Genomic DNA, 15,320 nt, shown 5'->3' on the forward strand with positions numbered 1-15,320 from the left:
TTCTCAAAATAATGTACATCTCTTTAGGTATTAAGTATAGTTTTGTAGTGGGAAAATTTTAAGAAGATTATTAAACTTTAATCATGTTATTACAAAATGGTAGTATTTAGTTAAGCACTCAGACATTTGTATTCAAAATATGTTTTAAATCCAAAATTTAGATAAATTTTTTTATTAGAAAAAAATTATAAGTATTAAAGTACTTCAAGTACTCAAGTACTTCTTAATTTCTTTAAAATATTTTAATAATAATTTAAAAAATTCTTGAAATGGTTATTACTTTTTATAACCTTTAAAACCATTAAATGTTTTCCATAATCTTTTATAGTGATCCAAAATCTTAACTAGTTCTTTAGAAGTTTAAAATAATATTTATTTAAAATTTTAAAAATACATAGCTTATAAAAAAATCCTCTTTTAGAAGCTTTCCAAGACGTAATGATGATATTATAAATTTAAAAGTTACAAATAAAATATATTTTAATCTTATCAATAAAAGTTTTAAAAAAATTTAAGTTTTTTTTTGTATTTTTTGTATATATTTTTTTTCTAATAAAGTGTCTTTCTTTTAATCTAAAATATTGTTCTTCTTTTTTTAGTAATTTCTTTACTTTAATTTTTTTAATCTTTTATAGAAATAGTGCTTAAAATCTAAATCTTCATTTGAATCTAGAACTCCATCTAATAATGTAATATTATTTTATTTTTAAAGTTTCTAATCTATAAAATAAAATTAAAATTTTTAACATCAAAGGCTTATACTCAGTGCAATAATAATTTATTTGAGGTCACAAAAATAAATGCATAAATCAAATCGGTACCAAAATCCTTATAAATAATGCATATAAGTGAACAGTGTGATTTTTAAATTTTAATTTCAATCGCAGTAATAAATTCACAATTTAAACACATGTTATTTATCTTGTATCACCTTTGAAATAAATAATAAAAAATATTTTATAATAATTTTAAAATATGATAAATATATTTAAAATTTTAAAAATGTTATCATATAAAAACATATAAACATTATTATTTTCACAATATTAAAAATAAAATATATATTAATTATTCAGTGTACATATTAATTTTAAAAGAATTTACAATTTTTTAATATAATTTTAAGTAAAAAAATATTCATTAGAAAATGGATTTTTTACATTGGATATATCGAAGATGAGTTCAAGATTACACTTTTCAATTTCAAAATTAGAATAAAACAATAATATAATGTTCAATTGGATTTTTTTCTATATCAACAACTGTTTATTGATACCAAATTGTTGTATAGTAATTTGGTAGTATGCAGAAGTTGCCGCTTTTGGTAATTATTCTTTTAAAAGTTACATGAATGTTGTGTCCAATTGTATGTATAAATTTTTATTATTTTATAACTTTATATTCTTGTACCTTATTATTAGACGTTAAATGATACATAGCATGCTTAATGATTTTAATTTTAATTTTATGAAGTTTAAAAATGGCACTACTTCAGCGTGGATTTTATTTATTGGCTTGGATTGCCACCTTGTAATGTACTGTTTCGATTTTTTTTAGTGGTTGCATGTGAAGTAAAAAATCAATTTTAGATGTTTTTTATTAATGATATATTTATTAATGACATACTTTTTATAGAGTTTAGTAAATCTTTGTTTGACTTTGCCAAAAATATTATTTTTGCATAATATATTATTTCTAAGTATATCAGTATTCTGTGGACCATTCAAAAAGTGGCATTGATTAATTTTCACAGTAAATGCTAATTATTTTTGATTTAATAGAAAATTTTCAAAATAGCTCTTTGTAATTCATCTTGAGTATTATTTAAATTAAATGAATAAAAAATAATAATTAAATACTTTAAAATCATTTCAATGGACATAATAAAAGAGGATTAATTTTTATGTATAGGAAGTTTTTAGGTTGCATCTTAACAGGGAAAGAATAATCAAATTATTGTTTTCATTACCTACTACTTACTTATCCTTCTTCTTTTAGTTGAACAATGTGCATGTAATGTCACTAAATAAAATAAATTTTGCACAAGATATATATACCATAATGTTTTGTCTCATTATAAAAAAAAAAATTAAAACAATATTTTATATTTTATATTTTAAAAATTTTATTGTATAATAAAATGTACAAAGTCAATGATTTTATTTTTTATTTTTCTCAAATTTAAAATATTTTCTTGTGATAGTTTGATTTTGATATAATTCATTTGATTGTTATCAAATTGTCTTTAGATTTCTAAAATTTTAAAATAAATTTTATTACTTTTTTATAAATATAAATATAATCGATAAAAGACCTCATTTTTACAACTGTGTACAAATAGAACACATTCCTCAGAGTTGCCCCTGTGCATTTTCGAAAATCCTTATAACAGTTGTTAGCTGGTTAGACACATTTTGTTCTGAAATAGCTGTTTATGCAAAATACTTTTATTTTACTTTGAAAAACCACACATCAGATTTTTTGAAAAGAATAAAAAAACATGCTAATAATGGCTTGATGTTGCATCAACTTGAATTAAAATATAGAAGTAAAATTCTAAATTTTGTTATACATATATGGATTTAATAAAAGAACTCAACATAATCCATCAAATGCACATATTCACCCATATATTTTCGTGATTTTTTCCATTAACATTCTAAAACTGTAAATATAATAAACTACTTAAAGACACACATACACACAAAAATAAATAAAAAAGAAAAAAGAAAAAAGAAAAGAAGTTTTATTTGTTAATTTGAATGTCAAACTTTATAATATGTGTCATCAACATCACCATTATTATAATTTATACACCAAGATTAGTTTGTACATAGAATCCACCACCATAATTACATGTTCTTCAAATCAAGTGCCCATGACAGCAATTCAAGACGTACCAAAAAAATGTTTACATGTACTTGAAAATTAGAATTGCCCTTCCTTTAGATATCCATGTCCTTAACCACTACCATTAACAACAACAACATCAACAACAAGAGCACCTTTTGGCACACACAAGTAGAGGAGCAACAAAAATGAAGTAGAATGGGCGAGTGGGTACCATAGTTGTGGCCATCGCGGTCGTGAGGAAGAAGGACCCACTTTTTTTTTCTTGTTCTATTCGCTCAAGCACGGCTACTTTTCTATTCAAGGCACAACATGATTTGAAAGGGAGATGAAGAGGAGGAAGGGCTTGTGATATAGAAAGGAGTCCTTTGGCCAAATCCCCTAGATTTGATCCCCCCCACCTTGTCCCATATAATAAACCCCATTCTCTCTCATTGTCCCTTAGCCCTCATCTCTTTATTATCACCCCTTATATGAAGTCTTGTTTACTCCCCCAAAGCCCAGTACAAATGCTTGTTGGTATTATTACAATGGTTTGTTCTTATAGGACACAAGAATGTCATATACACTTGTTGGTTATGTCCTTATGGATGGTGGGTAATTTCCATCATCGGAAAGAATTTGAATGTAGTGTAAAAGTTGGTTTAGGTGTGATAAAAAAAAAAGTTAATGAACATGTAACCAAAGATATATTGATAAATGGTGATTTACAATAAACACTCAAAGTTTGAGTTACACATCATGACTCATGTAACTCTTATAACAACACCTCATCAAATGTAGAATGATGTTCATCTGACATATTCATACATATCATTAAAACCTTATGTAGTTTGAAGCTTGAATGGAATCTGTTTTCTATGTGTGTATGTGTATGTATATGAATGAACATTTTTGATTTTCATAAAAATTTCAAACCTAAAACCCAGTTTTGAGAGAAAATAGAAAAAAGAAAACAAAGTAAAATAACATAAAAAGAAGGTATGAATGCAATACTTGTCCTGCATTAAAGCAATTAAGAATTGCAGAGTATGCACCACAAATAATAACATCATCTTTGACCTTTGAAAAGTTCATTAACTAGCGATTGTTTATTAAGAAACAGTCATTTTACAAAATGAAGAAGAAATTAGACATTACAACTCTGAACAAAGAAAAAAGTGTATCATGGCCCAGTATGACACTCCCAAATCATATCCCCTTGTGTGTGTGAGAGAGTGTGCGCGCCTGTGATCCATCCATGATTTTGTTTGTTTGTTTGTTTTTATTGTTGTTTAGTGTGAAGAGGCGAGTACCCTCCTTTTTCTGATCATTACAGCTTTGAACTGCATGTGAGTACCTTAAAAAGTTGTAGCAGCAGTTGTAAACAGAGAGTGAGAGAGAGAGCAACATAGGGTTTCGTAGTTTAGGGTTCCCGTTGCAGGAACTTAACTTCGTAGCAAAGAGAAACGTCAAGAGATAGGGTGTCCTTGTGCGGTTACATCTAAAACGAAGTGAATGTTGTTCTTTGAATAAGCTGGATAATCATATAAGTTGCACAAATTGGCAGACAACCTAGACGAAGCAACAGAAACTTGAGAAACCAGGCTGCGTTTTGTTGAGTTTCAGGATTTGAACCCAGTTTCATTCTCTCATGCCATATAAACTACCTTTTTTTTGAGTTCAAGTGGCGTCGAGGGTCTGAAGAATGATATCCTCACCGGGAGGGGGTTGTGGAAGCGTCTGTCTGGACGGGTGGCTTGTGGGATAGTATGGGCTTGTTTCCCAGCTGTTATTGCCACGTAGTCGCCACATAGTATGTTCTTTGTAATTTTTGATTTTTTGCAGTTTATGTGATGAACTTCGTTGCAGGCATGGTTTGATTTGTGACACAGGGTTTCACTTGTGTGCACGTACAAGTTGTTGCAATTTGTGCTGTCTTTGCTTCTGAAAAGCGTGTGAAGGACTCGTTTTTTGCACCGAACACGCCAAGGGCAAATTACACAGCAATCCCTAGCAGAGAACTAGACACTCCACTATGAATGGGGTCTTTCATAAGCTTAAAGGATGACTTTGGAGACTGTCGGAAGCGTTGCGGTACAAACCCGTGGGCTCGGTCGCTCTCAAGTAAGCAGGATTTCACGTTAAGCCACAAAATCATGACCTGCCGACAGTATACTTTCGTCTGATCGTGGCCTTCAATGCATTAACCTCTCCCTCTGACACCAGAGTATTTCCACAAATTATTGGCTTCTACAATGACAAATTATCATGAAGAAGGATCATTAGGCAGCTGTAGGTTATGTTGACAATCAGCAGTTGAAGGCAGAGAATACCGCGTAATGAGGGCAAATAAAACTCAGATCCGAAAAAAGACAGGTCATGAAGGTTACCTGTGTCCATACGAGAAGTGTTTTAAGCAAACATTGCATGTCGCAGAATACACTAGGGAGGTTCGAATCGAGATTATTTGCCACAACTCTGATCACTGATGTGAAGCAGAAGGACGTTGCTGTTGAAACTCGTGATCTTCTATTCTCAGTAAACACTACAAAAGTGAATACAAGCGGCCGGAGCTCACAAGCGAGCAAGTATTGTACGCATCACATCTGTCATTAATTCGCGTCGAGTTGCCCTAGAAAGTCGTCATGAGCGTCACCAACTGATGACGCGCATACTGCAGCGCATTGGCAAGCGCGTCAACCACATCTCATGCATTGTAAATCTCGGACCATGGTCCTTGAAGTTCGGACGACTGCACTACAATCCTCTGCAGATCAAGCTTCACAGTACTGAATCCTTGAGGGCTATTGAATAGGAATGAAATGTATGGGACAACAGACACCCCGACTGGAAAAGAGAAGGCTTCAGGGCTGTAGAGGGAATTCTGAGAACCTAAGAAGAAGCGCTGTGCAGCTCCACTCACATCAATAATATGCTCGGCAGAAAATTCACGTTAAAGCTGGATGCATGCGTTCCTTTTGTGGGGATGTTGCGAATTCCTAAAATTGATTGCTTCATAAATTGAATCAAGCCTTCGCGATTCAACTGATAACTTGAGTAGGAGTTATGTAGGAGAGCTGGTTTGAGCCAGATAGAACTGAATTGTGATGTCGTCTTGTTCGCGCGCGCAGGTTTTGCAATTTGTAAACCCTTATGCTGGATGTCAATTCACAAAACACACATAATCAAGAAGCTGTTCAGATCAGTGGTCCAATCCTAGGAAGTAGATGTCGATGCAGTACTTGAAAGACCTACACACCTGGGAACTCACTTACCTAAAGTGCGAACTCCTTCGAGAAGTGCATGAGAGAGGTTGTAGGATTTACCACAGCACATTTACAAGTTACTCCTCGAGTACACAGGCTACGGTGGTCAATTTCGGCGTTGTTTGCCAACCCTATTGTTGTCTCACGTAGCAGCTGAGCTCTAACATGCTTTTTAAGAAATAATACCGAACCCACCACGGCACCTTAGCTACAAATCAGTTCAAGAGATGCAAATTAGGGAGCGGTCAAACAAACGCAGACGAAGTGTACGGAAAGTTTCGTCAATTCGGAAAGTGAGCAAGCATTGAATGTCAATCTGTAGCAGTTATTACAATTGAATGGTTTTAAAAACTGAAAACCGATAATAAGAGGCAGATTCAAATGACTGCATCTAAAGGTTTCTACGGACTCCACGAACACAGTGAGCTATTCGGCTTATAAAAATAACGACCACATCGCAATCTGACAACTTACCAACAACTGATTCACAACGAACCTTCCCTGTCCCGCAAAATTCTTTCCTGCTCCAACACCCTTGTCTCGTACAACGGTTGTTAGAAATGCAGGAACTACATGCCCTACTTTATAACTGTTCCAGACCTTTCTCCAGAGCATTCATGAAAATTTCAGCTTCTTCTGCTGACGCGCCCTGACGTGAAATTGAGAAGCATTGTGTGATCGGATGGTGAGACCTGTTGTCCAAGTTAATGTATACATTGGCTGCCTTTCCAGTGCAAGGACTGAGCTCAAGGGAGCTGTAACAGAAGAGATCCACACGGCTCCGCGGTGTTTGTGTGCGTTTAAAGATGTACAACTTTGCAGCATGAAACTGCACCTACAACATCTACCACTAGCGCCTCACCTTGGACACGCCTGAGGCATGTTTGCCAGGAATAGCTGAAGGGTTTTCATCTTTACCTTCAACAGTCGCCAGAATTCTTGAGTTTTGAAGTGCAGCTCCATGTGGAAACTCCCATCAAGCATCTCAAACAAGCGTGTAAACAGTTGCAAACAAGAATCAGACACTCGGACCTCACAAAAATCTGAACTGCACCCACGAATTGAACTTCTGAAACTAGACGCAAATTTTTTTCGGGTTGGTGCAATGGCAGGGTGAAGTTGTCATTCACGCAACGATGACAGAAACGTAGCGTTACCAACTTTCGAGAGCCCATATCTTACTCACCTTCCTGACTGTGTACGATCCCTCCTCCTCACGCAGTACAAAATCCGGTCTCTCCCGACCAGAACAACCGCAGGGTTCCAATCATCTCTAAGTTCCTAACCCCACCTCAGTGCTGCACAACCCATTGATTTGCTAGCACAACACGTGTGAGAGCTCACATCCTGCAAAACCATGGCTACATAGGGGAAGAAGTTGCTGTTGGTCGGACTTCTGGAGGCTATGCTTACAGTGGTGATCACAGACGCTTCCGTGGCTGTCTACAACCCAGCGAAGATGAAGGTGGGCGTCCTCGTCGACGACAAAGACGTCAAAGTCGAAACAGACATAGTGACCGTCGACATTACTCAGGCGGAGGATAAGGTCCAGTTCAAGACTCTGGAGGGACAGACTGTGGACGTTAGTGTGAAGGATGGCGATGTGCTTGTTCTGATTCCCGACCCTTCTGGCAACTTTTCCCAGCTGAAGGTTGAAGTCCTCAGCAAAGTTGCTCCTTTCTTATCTTAAGATCGGTAAGGTAATGACCGTCCTCAATGCCTTCATTTGCTCATATTTCGAATGAATTTGTTTCAGTTCTTAAGGGTCTCCGTAAAGCCTCCCTTAGAGTTCCTCACTTCACCCTCGGCGATGTTTGCCACAACTTTCTGCAGATGAAGTTGGTGAAGTTGCAGGCTCATTCAAATTTGATCACAATTGAGGGCGAGCAGGAAACAATGCGCAAGTTCTGTTTGTGTTTATTCAAGAGCTGTCTAGCACTGTTCTTGTGTGATTGCTTCTGGCAGTGTCTATATACCGAATTCTGCTTTATGTTGTTTATTCCAGTTAGAAAAGGGTTGTGCTACTGTCAACAATATTAACAATAAGAAGTGATACTCATATCCACACTAATGTCTGTCATACATTGTCATCAACTTCGAACAAATCTGGAACAATGTGCAGCCTTTTGTTTCCGTTCTTTCGCAACCTCTGCTGCAACCGTCCTAGGCAATTGGTATTTAGAACTGGAATTGTGAGGTCTTTTCATCGCCATGAATTCCAGATTCAAAGGTGGCACAATTTCTGTTGGAATTGTTATTGCTAACATCTCAATTTAATCAGGACTAGAGAGGGACTTGGAAGTGTCCAACTGTGCAACAGTTTTGGACCTGAGTTGGGAACATATGAACTGCAGACCCACAAATGAACGATTCCATCAAAGATTAACAAGAAACCTAATACACAACATTACGATTGTCATGTGAATTTCATATTCCATTACAGGCAATGTTTAGTATGAACCCAGCTCATAAATTCTGAGTTTGTATATGTTGCTGCAATAGTGAACAAGTAGCAATTTCAGCACCTATAGTTGGTGCCTTGATAGTTGCAATTTCAATCCATGTCGAATCCTACAATGGAAAATCCAAGACATTTGCTTGTCGTGTGCATTAGCATTTATGTAGTTGGGCCCAATACTAAAACCTTAATCACTCGGTGCATGTGTTTTAGTACAAAATGCATCACCTCATGTTTCTATTCCATTGTGTAGTTCACAAATAAATTGGCATCAGATTTTGACACAGGTTTTGAACCCTTTAATCACTCCAACCAGTCATACAAACTCATTTCATTGCAAACTGTTGAGATGTGTAAACCTAGGTTAGAATCTGTTCTTATGGTGTTTGATTATTTATTTTATTGTTTCAGATATGATGTTGGATTTAAGGTAAATTTCATAAATATAAATTTTGATAAGTATTTTATTAAATTGTATCCGTGTTCAAAAACTACTATAGTATCAGAGATGTTGATTTTAAATAATCTGCTCATAATTCATATAATTTTTTTAATTAGAAAAATTTAATTATTTTAGATAGTTTAAAATTTACTAATCATGTAACAGTACAGTGAATTATCAATAAAAGTTGAAATGTTTCAAAAAAATTATACTTGATATTAACAGATTCAACTATCAGTTTCCTAAATTTAAAAACTATCAGGTTGCTAAATTTGTCATACAAAATTTCATGTTTATTGGACTAGGTAGATGAATTTAGTTAATTAATTTCTTTTATGTAACACCTATCAAAATAACCACAAGCCATAGATTGAACCACCCAAAAATAATTTGATGTTATTTCTTACAGCTGTTTCAGTTTTTGAACTGCATCTTCTAATTGGCTTAACTTTGTTTGAAGGAGTATACATAGTTTACTGTTTATTTTAGTTAGAAAATCCAAGCTAGCTGCAACTTAGGAAAATCTGGTTGCATAAACATACATAAAAAATAAGTAAAATTTGCAAGATCTTGCACAAATATATCAAATATTCAAATATCAACTTGAGAGGTGTAATTGAGTGTAGTTGCTATTTTTTCTTGCATATATGTATATATATATCTTTCATATCTAAATATTTCATTATAATATAGCAGTAGCATGAAAAGATCAGATTTTTAAAATGTTTATTTATTTATTTTTAATATCACAGAACTGTTGTATGTATGTATTTAAGTATGTATATATGTAAGTATGTATGTATGTATGTATAGATTTTCTTTTTGTTTTCAATCTTTGCATGTCTTTGTAATTTCTAAAGCTTCTTGGATTTTTTTCATTTATTGTACTTTATAATAAAAAAGCAGATTCTAAATAAATGTGTTCAACCTCCTACTAAATTGCATATAATAAAGATGCAATGACAATTAAACTATCTATAAAGTTCTACAATAATCTTTAGTATTGATGCATTCAAATGAAATAATCACATTTTCAATTCTATTTTACTTGAACTATTTTTATTCCTATCAACTTGAAATATGATTTTACAATATCTACATTATTTTTTATTATAAAAAAACTGAAAGAAAATTTAGAATTAAAAAACATAAAATTTCAAAACCTATTTTGTAGATACTTCTTGAATCTAATTATAAAAAGTGTGTTTTTCTTACCTTTATCTAAAATCCCAAAATATAACTTCCAAGATATTGTGAAAAACCCATACCAAGTATATGATTTGCTTTAGCAAAGTGACATATCGTTGTGTTCAAATAAACCAAACAAATAAATAAATAAGTAAAAAGATAGAAAAAATGCCTACCCACAAAGTTCCTTGAGACTATCTTTTTGAGTCGTAGACTGTTATTTCTGGCATGCCGTCTCATCTGCGACTGGCTAACGCAGACTCATGAGTAAAGCTGTGCATGTCTGTTTGTGGTTGTTATTTCTCGATGGATGCGAAGAAGAATACTTGTTCTATTGTCAGTTACTCGCCAATTAGCGTCATTTGGGCATATTCATTGGGTACGTGGAAGCAGATGCAGTCGTAACAAGAATAGTATCCTGTTGTATGGGAGGGGTGAGGGTTCAAACATATCCTTACGCACAATACTCACCACAATTTAAGTGCCACTGTCACTTCATGTTGTGTAGGGGAGATCCGTGTCCCTACATTAAAATACTACTACTACTAATAATAAAAACAAACAATCTTGAAGCGCATTATTCAGCATCTTCGGATCGTGTGTCAGCTTTTGACGGATTTTTCATCATTGTGTCGCTTCGGAGACACTGGTGAGGAGAGATGATTTGGTAAGACATCTTTTGATTTGTTCTCTTTGCATCTGGCTCAGTGTGACCTGTTTCCCTGAGCCGCAATACTCTTGTCATGAGTGATTAGAACAATACGGTACCTCGATCACCTGTGTCCAGTCCTGAGTCTACGATGCTGCTAATCAGACCTCCAACACTGAGTTACTTGAGAATGAGGATAGGAATCGCATCAAGCGCCACATCTGCCGCTGAACTACATTTACGATGGGTCACCCGGAACATGGTACTTGCAGCAAAGTGGAGAAAATACTCTAACACCTGAACGTAGAGATCGTAAGAATCAGAACACGTTTTCTGTGCTGCAGCATCTACTCAATTTTAGACAATTAGTGCAGCCAATACGAAGTGTCTGCGCTGCTAGGAGACTGTAAAATGGAACAGCATGGTGGTGCCCCAGAATTTTGCATCCACACTCGCACTCTATTCCAGTTATCGACGCGATAATGCGCGTACGTTTGTCAGTCGCTTGTCATGAGGTTGAGGTCTGAAAAGATTCCTCTAAAGCTATTATACATAGTTCGCTCTACTTGAACTGGAGAAAAAAACTCAGCAGAGCTTGGTCGGAATCAAGGAGAGGAAGAATGGAGGAAAACTTAGCCGTCGTCAAGCTTCGACGGCTAATAGTAACCAAACAATTATGAATTCTTCATGAAATTACACGGATGTGGACAGAGGAAGAAGCATGTTCCTTTTGGGAAGTATTCATAATTACAGCTACGCACAGAACTTGATCTAGACATATATTACATAGATACAATCCGCACATATTTTGTCTAGTGTAAATTGGAGAAACACGCCGCTTATTCACAGATATTCACTTCAGTGAAGTCTATGCCACGCCAGATGGTGAAGAGCTGAAGCGGCCAAGAGTGTGGACAGCGCTAGGAGCCCGAAGCCACAGAAGCTAGCGATGATGGCCCCTTGTGCATAGTCGCAGAATCTAGTCACGTAGTTGCAAAATGTGGGCCAGTAATGCTGTCCTTGCAAGTTTTGGCCGTTTCTCGCGATCAAGGCAACAGCCAAAGCTGCTGATGCTGCTGACATCAAAGCACTCGCCGCTACCTGCGAATAAGAACGTCCAAAGGTGAGAATTCTAATTTCCCACATATATTTCAGAATTAATAGCTACCATTACAACTCCATTTGCAGGTTCACGACAGGAGAATATCGAGCAACTTCTCTTACAAAGTCCAAAAGGAATGTTAACCATGCGCTTGGAGAGTAGCTTAGAGGACCCCTCCTGGCAATCAATGCACAGCACGCCACCAAAGTTGCAAGCAAAGCGTACACAAACACCACAGCGTTCGCGATAATGAACCATCTGCACCATCGCCAAAACATCAAACAACAGCTTCTCCCAAACAATTCTGGTAATTTAGTAAGGGGAAATTTAAAATTTCAAGAAATAGGCTACCATCAAACCATCAAGCTTACTTGTAAGCTGGGTAATCCCTCCACCGACCCCTCACTTCGCCATATCTAGTGAACTCGGTCTGCGTGGCCAAGAGCATAACTATCACCGCCGCAGCAGTGGCAAAGGCTTGCAACAACCGAAGGAGAAGGTTGAGGCCACTGTGGTAGGAATGGTGATATCCATGATGACCATCGACGTAACCTTTCCGTGGAATCACAACCACTGGAGTGTCAGACATTGTCGGTACTCCTCACAACCTGTTCCGAATTCGTCGCTGGAGCTTCAAAACACCAGAGCAAACTCAAAACCCACCTAATGCTGAAGTGCGGACAAAAACTCGTGCTGAGAAAGACATCAATCAACTACTCTCCAATACAAGAAACTCAATTCTAAACACCGAACTATTCCTCAAAGGTTTCCTAAGAGAATAGAATGCAAGTCCTTCAAAACCTTTCCCTCACCAGAAGCTGATCGATTGTTGCTGAAACCGCATCATCAAGGAAAGTCCCATGATAATCTACAGTTGACCTGTTGCCGTTGTGGCAGCAGCAGATGCTTTATATATCAGGGCCCACAATAATGTTCCTCTTGATTCGGTACTAGCCTCCAGCTTGAAGAACACCTATGAACTGATTGAGGGAATTGTCAGGAAATCTGTGATTCTGGAGACGCAAAGCTAAACTAGTAGCGAGCGTCTCGCTTGAACTCTCCACCCCTGCATTTTTAATTGCCTTGGATTCGTCATATCGCGTCTCGAGGTAAAGCTGTAAGCAAGTCGGACAATGCAGGGAAGAGACACGTATCCATTTCCAGCTCCACGATATTGGTAAATCTCACGCCGTGGTCTGTCATAAACACCAAAACACAGTCAGTGGCTAAAATATTGGCCGTTCCAGCTCGATCCGTTGACACAGTCCTCAAATCTAGGTCAAGCATCGACCGTCGTTGCATGGGCTTGGTCGTTCTCGATGCAACGTGTTGCCTGACAGGTTGAGGTATGTCAGCTGCGTTCTAATTTCGATGTCAACTCAGGTGTAGGTGACAGATTCATCCGACGACGACGACGAACCTGAAGCAGAGGCTCGTTTTTAAAACCTAAGAGGGCCACTAAAGGTGTTTCTAGAGTACTGGCCTGCAGTGCCGCTGTCCTGCAGGACAGTAGCTCATAAGTTTCCCATGCCTGATCATTCCTGTGATTGAGCTCAGGCTCCTACGATACGGAAGCAATGTTGTAGCATGAATGCATGAATGCCGACCAAACCTGCGAGGTGATTATTTTAACAAGCCCTCAGGCTTTGTTTTTTTTATATGCAGATGTGGTGAACATGGAGGGTTCACGGTGCAACAGTTCCTCCGCTACCCCCAAAAGCGGTGTTGTCATGAAATTTATTTAATTCTTTGTCATCGATGTCGTTCAGAAAATATGCTCCCAATTCCTTTGCATGTAACTATAGGGTGTCCCCGGCTCCACACCGTTGGACTGTGGAATTTCTAAACAGTTGCCACAGCCGTTGATCAGGGGTGTCAGAGGTGGTGTAGAAAGAGTTTGCGAATGAAGCATCGAGGATATAAGGAAGGTGAGCAACCCTGCATATTCTCTGTAGAAAATGCACCAGCGTCAGGCTGTAGCGGAATAGGTACCCAGCTGCTTTTTAGTATTGGATGAACAGAAAATTTAATGAGCCTCATTTATCAGAATATTAAATAACTCGTAAATTTTTAATTTTGTCTAAATGCCAATAAATGGTTTTGTGTATGTTTTTAAAATTTATTAGTTTCATTTTATATCCCTAAATTTTTAACTTTGCACACATCCTTTCAATATTTTAGGGACTCTCAACAAGTGGTTGCCTGCCAATGAGTTGTTCACAAAAATTGAGGCATCTATCCAACATGTGTGTCTGTGGGCACCCATGGATGATGGACTGATGAAATTAAAAAAGGTTAGAGTGCAAGTTGGGTACTAGTTTTGCAAATTTACAAAGTATCAAGGAGTACTAAGATGCAAAAAATAAAACAATTAACGATGTAGGAATTTAATGTAACTAGATATTGAACAATGACTAGTGCTAAACAACCACTAGAATAAGATCAAATAAAGATAAATATTTGAAATCGGATTTAATCCAAATGTTACTTTGGGTAAATTCAAAAGTTTATATCCATATATATAAATATATACATATTTGAACATCAAAGGAGTGAACCCAATGTATTACTAATCATATATTGAAGTCCTTTTAAAATTCTAATATCCACAATGTGTGGATTTGGAAGAAAAATAAAATTACTATCTTCATAATTTATCATAATAACATACTACCTGGTCATTTAAGATTTATTCTATTTTTTGATAAAGATATTCTTACTCAAGATTTATTCTTCATTTCTTTATTTTTTAAAATAATCTTTTTGTAATATATTATTCTTACAGATCATAAAAAGATATATGTCAAAAAGATAAATTTATATTTGCTTCTTTGAAAAACAGGAACAATTTAGTCTTTTAAATCTTAGAATTATTGGATTGGAAAAATAGTTTGTTGATGCCAAAAACAATCTCTTCTATAGTTGTCAAAATCTAAAAATAATAACTATTTTATAAAAAAGTAAATTGGCTAAATTCCATAAAGTCAAAATATTTTAGTGCTTTTAATCTAAAGAAATGTAAGAATAGAAAGATGACTAGATATAAAAGCAAGGAAGAAGAAAAGAACCAAACAAACCTTTATTTACAAAATAAATTTAAAACTCTTCAACCAACTATCAAGTACAAGCTATCAAGTTAAAAGTCAAGAATCAAATTCAAGACACCATACCCTGTATATCCTTTTCTATGATCTTATTTAGACTTTGTTGTATTTAAAACGTATTAATTTTTAAATAAATCAATACAAAATTTCATAATATCACTTACTTGTTGCTCCTAAGCATAAATAAAAAAACGATGAGAGAAAAAAAAAATTAATTGATTTTAAAAAAATTCTTAGGATTGTAATAGTTCTTTGGTTATAGTCTAAAACATAAATTTC

The 15,320-nt window shown here is 35.5% G+C and overlaps 1 protein-coding gene and 2 long non-coding RNA genes across 6 annotated transcripts; 1 reads left to right on the forward strand and 2 right to left on the reverse strand.

The window, feature by feature from the left end:
- Nucleotides 1-3,523: 3,523 nt before the first annotated feature.
- LOC112287458 (uncharacterized) lies at nucleotides 3,524-7,411 on the reverse strand. 3 transcript variants are annotated; one of them, XR_002971285.3, is made up of 5 exons: nucleotides 7,285-7,411; nucleotides 6,573-7,082; nucleotides 6,159-6,306; nucleotides 5,223-5,988; nucleotides 3,524-5,048 (listed from the first exon to the last, which is right to left on the reverse strand). It is a non-coding gene; the product is annotated as an uncharacterized LOC112287458 (long non-coding RNA). The 3 variants fall into 3 exon arrangements; XR_002971283.3 differs by lacking the exon at nucleotides 7,285-7,411 and having other exon boundaries at nucleotides 3,524-5,082; nucleotides 6,573-6,967; XR_016505171.1 differs by lacking the exon at nucleotides 7,285-7,411 and having other exon boundaries at nucleotides 3,524-5,082; nucleotides 6,108-6,306; nucleotides 6,573-6,967.
- Nucleotides 7,412-7,503: 92 nt separating this feature from the next.
- Nucleotides 7,504-8,660, forward strand: LOC149988280 (uncharacterized). 2 transcript variants are annotated; one of them, XR_016505168.1, is made up of 2 exons: nucleotides 7,504-7,798; nucleotides 7,932-8,660. It is a non-coding gene; the product is annotated as an uncharacterized LOC149988280 (long non-coding RNA). The 2 variants fall into 2 exon arrangements; XR_016505170.1 differs by having other exon boundaries at nucleotides 7,504-7,793.
- A 2,796-nt stretch (nucleotides 8,661-11,456) lies between these two features.
- LOC112287443 (CASP-like protein 1U1) lies at nucleotides 11,457-12,892 on the reverse strand. Its single transcript, XM_024530409.2, has 4 exons — nucleotides 12,750-12,892; nucleotides 12,309-12,568; nucleotides 12,060-12,195; nucleotides 11,457-11,936 (listed from the first exon to the last, which is right to left on the reverse strand). The coding sequence occupies exons 2-4, from the start codon at nucleotides 12,524-12,526 to the stop codon at nucleotides 11,694-11,696; spliced, it is 597 nt and encodes a 198-aa protein (XP_024386177.1). The 5' UTR covers nucleotides 12,527-12,568; nucleotides 12,750-12,892; the 3' UTR covers nucleotides 11,457-11,693.
- Between the last annotated feature and the right edge of the window lie 2,428 nt (nucleotides 12,893-15,320).

Source organism: Physcomitrium patens, chromosome 10, assembly GCF_059467195.1.
Source record: "Physcomitrium patens ecotype Gransden chromosome 10, ASM5946719v1, whole genome shotgun sequence".
In the NCBI taxonomy this organism is placed as follows: domain Eukaryota; kingdom Viridiplantae; phylum Streptophyta; class Bryopsida; order Funariales; family Funariaceae; genus Physcomitrium; species Physcomitrium patens.

What these genes read in the sequence shown, in the direction of transcription:
- LOC112287443 (XM_024530409.2), bottom strand. Translation starts at nt 12,526, where the DNA reads ATGTCTGACACTCCAGTGGTTGTGATTCCACGGAAAGGTTACGTCGAT. An exon ending in AGGGATTACCCAGCTTACAA is followed by an intron (nt 12,196 to 12,308) that starts GTAAGCTTGATG and finishes GCGATGGTGCAG; the next exon opens with ATGGTTCATTATCGCGAACG. An exon ending in TAACATTCCTTTTGGACTTT is followed by an intron (nt 11,937 to 12,059) that starts GTAAGAGAAGTT and finishes TCTTATTCGCAG; the next exon opens with GTAGCGGCGAGTGCTTTGAT.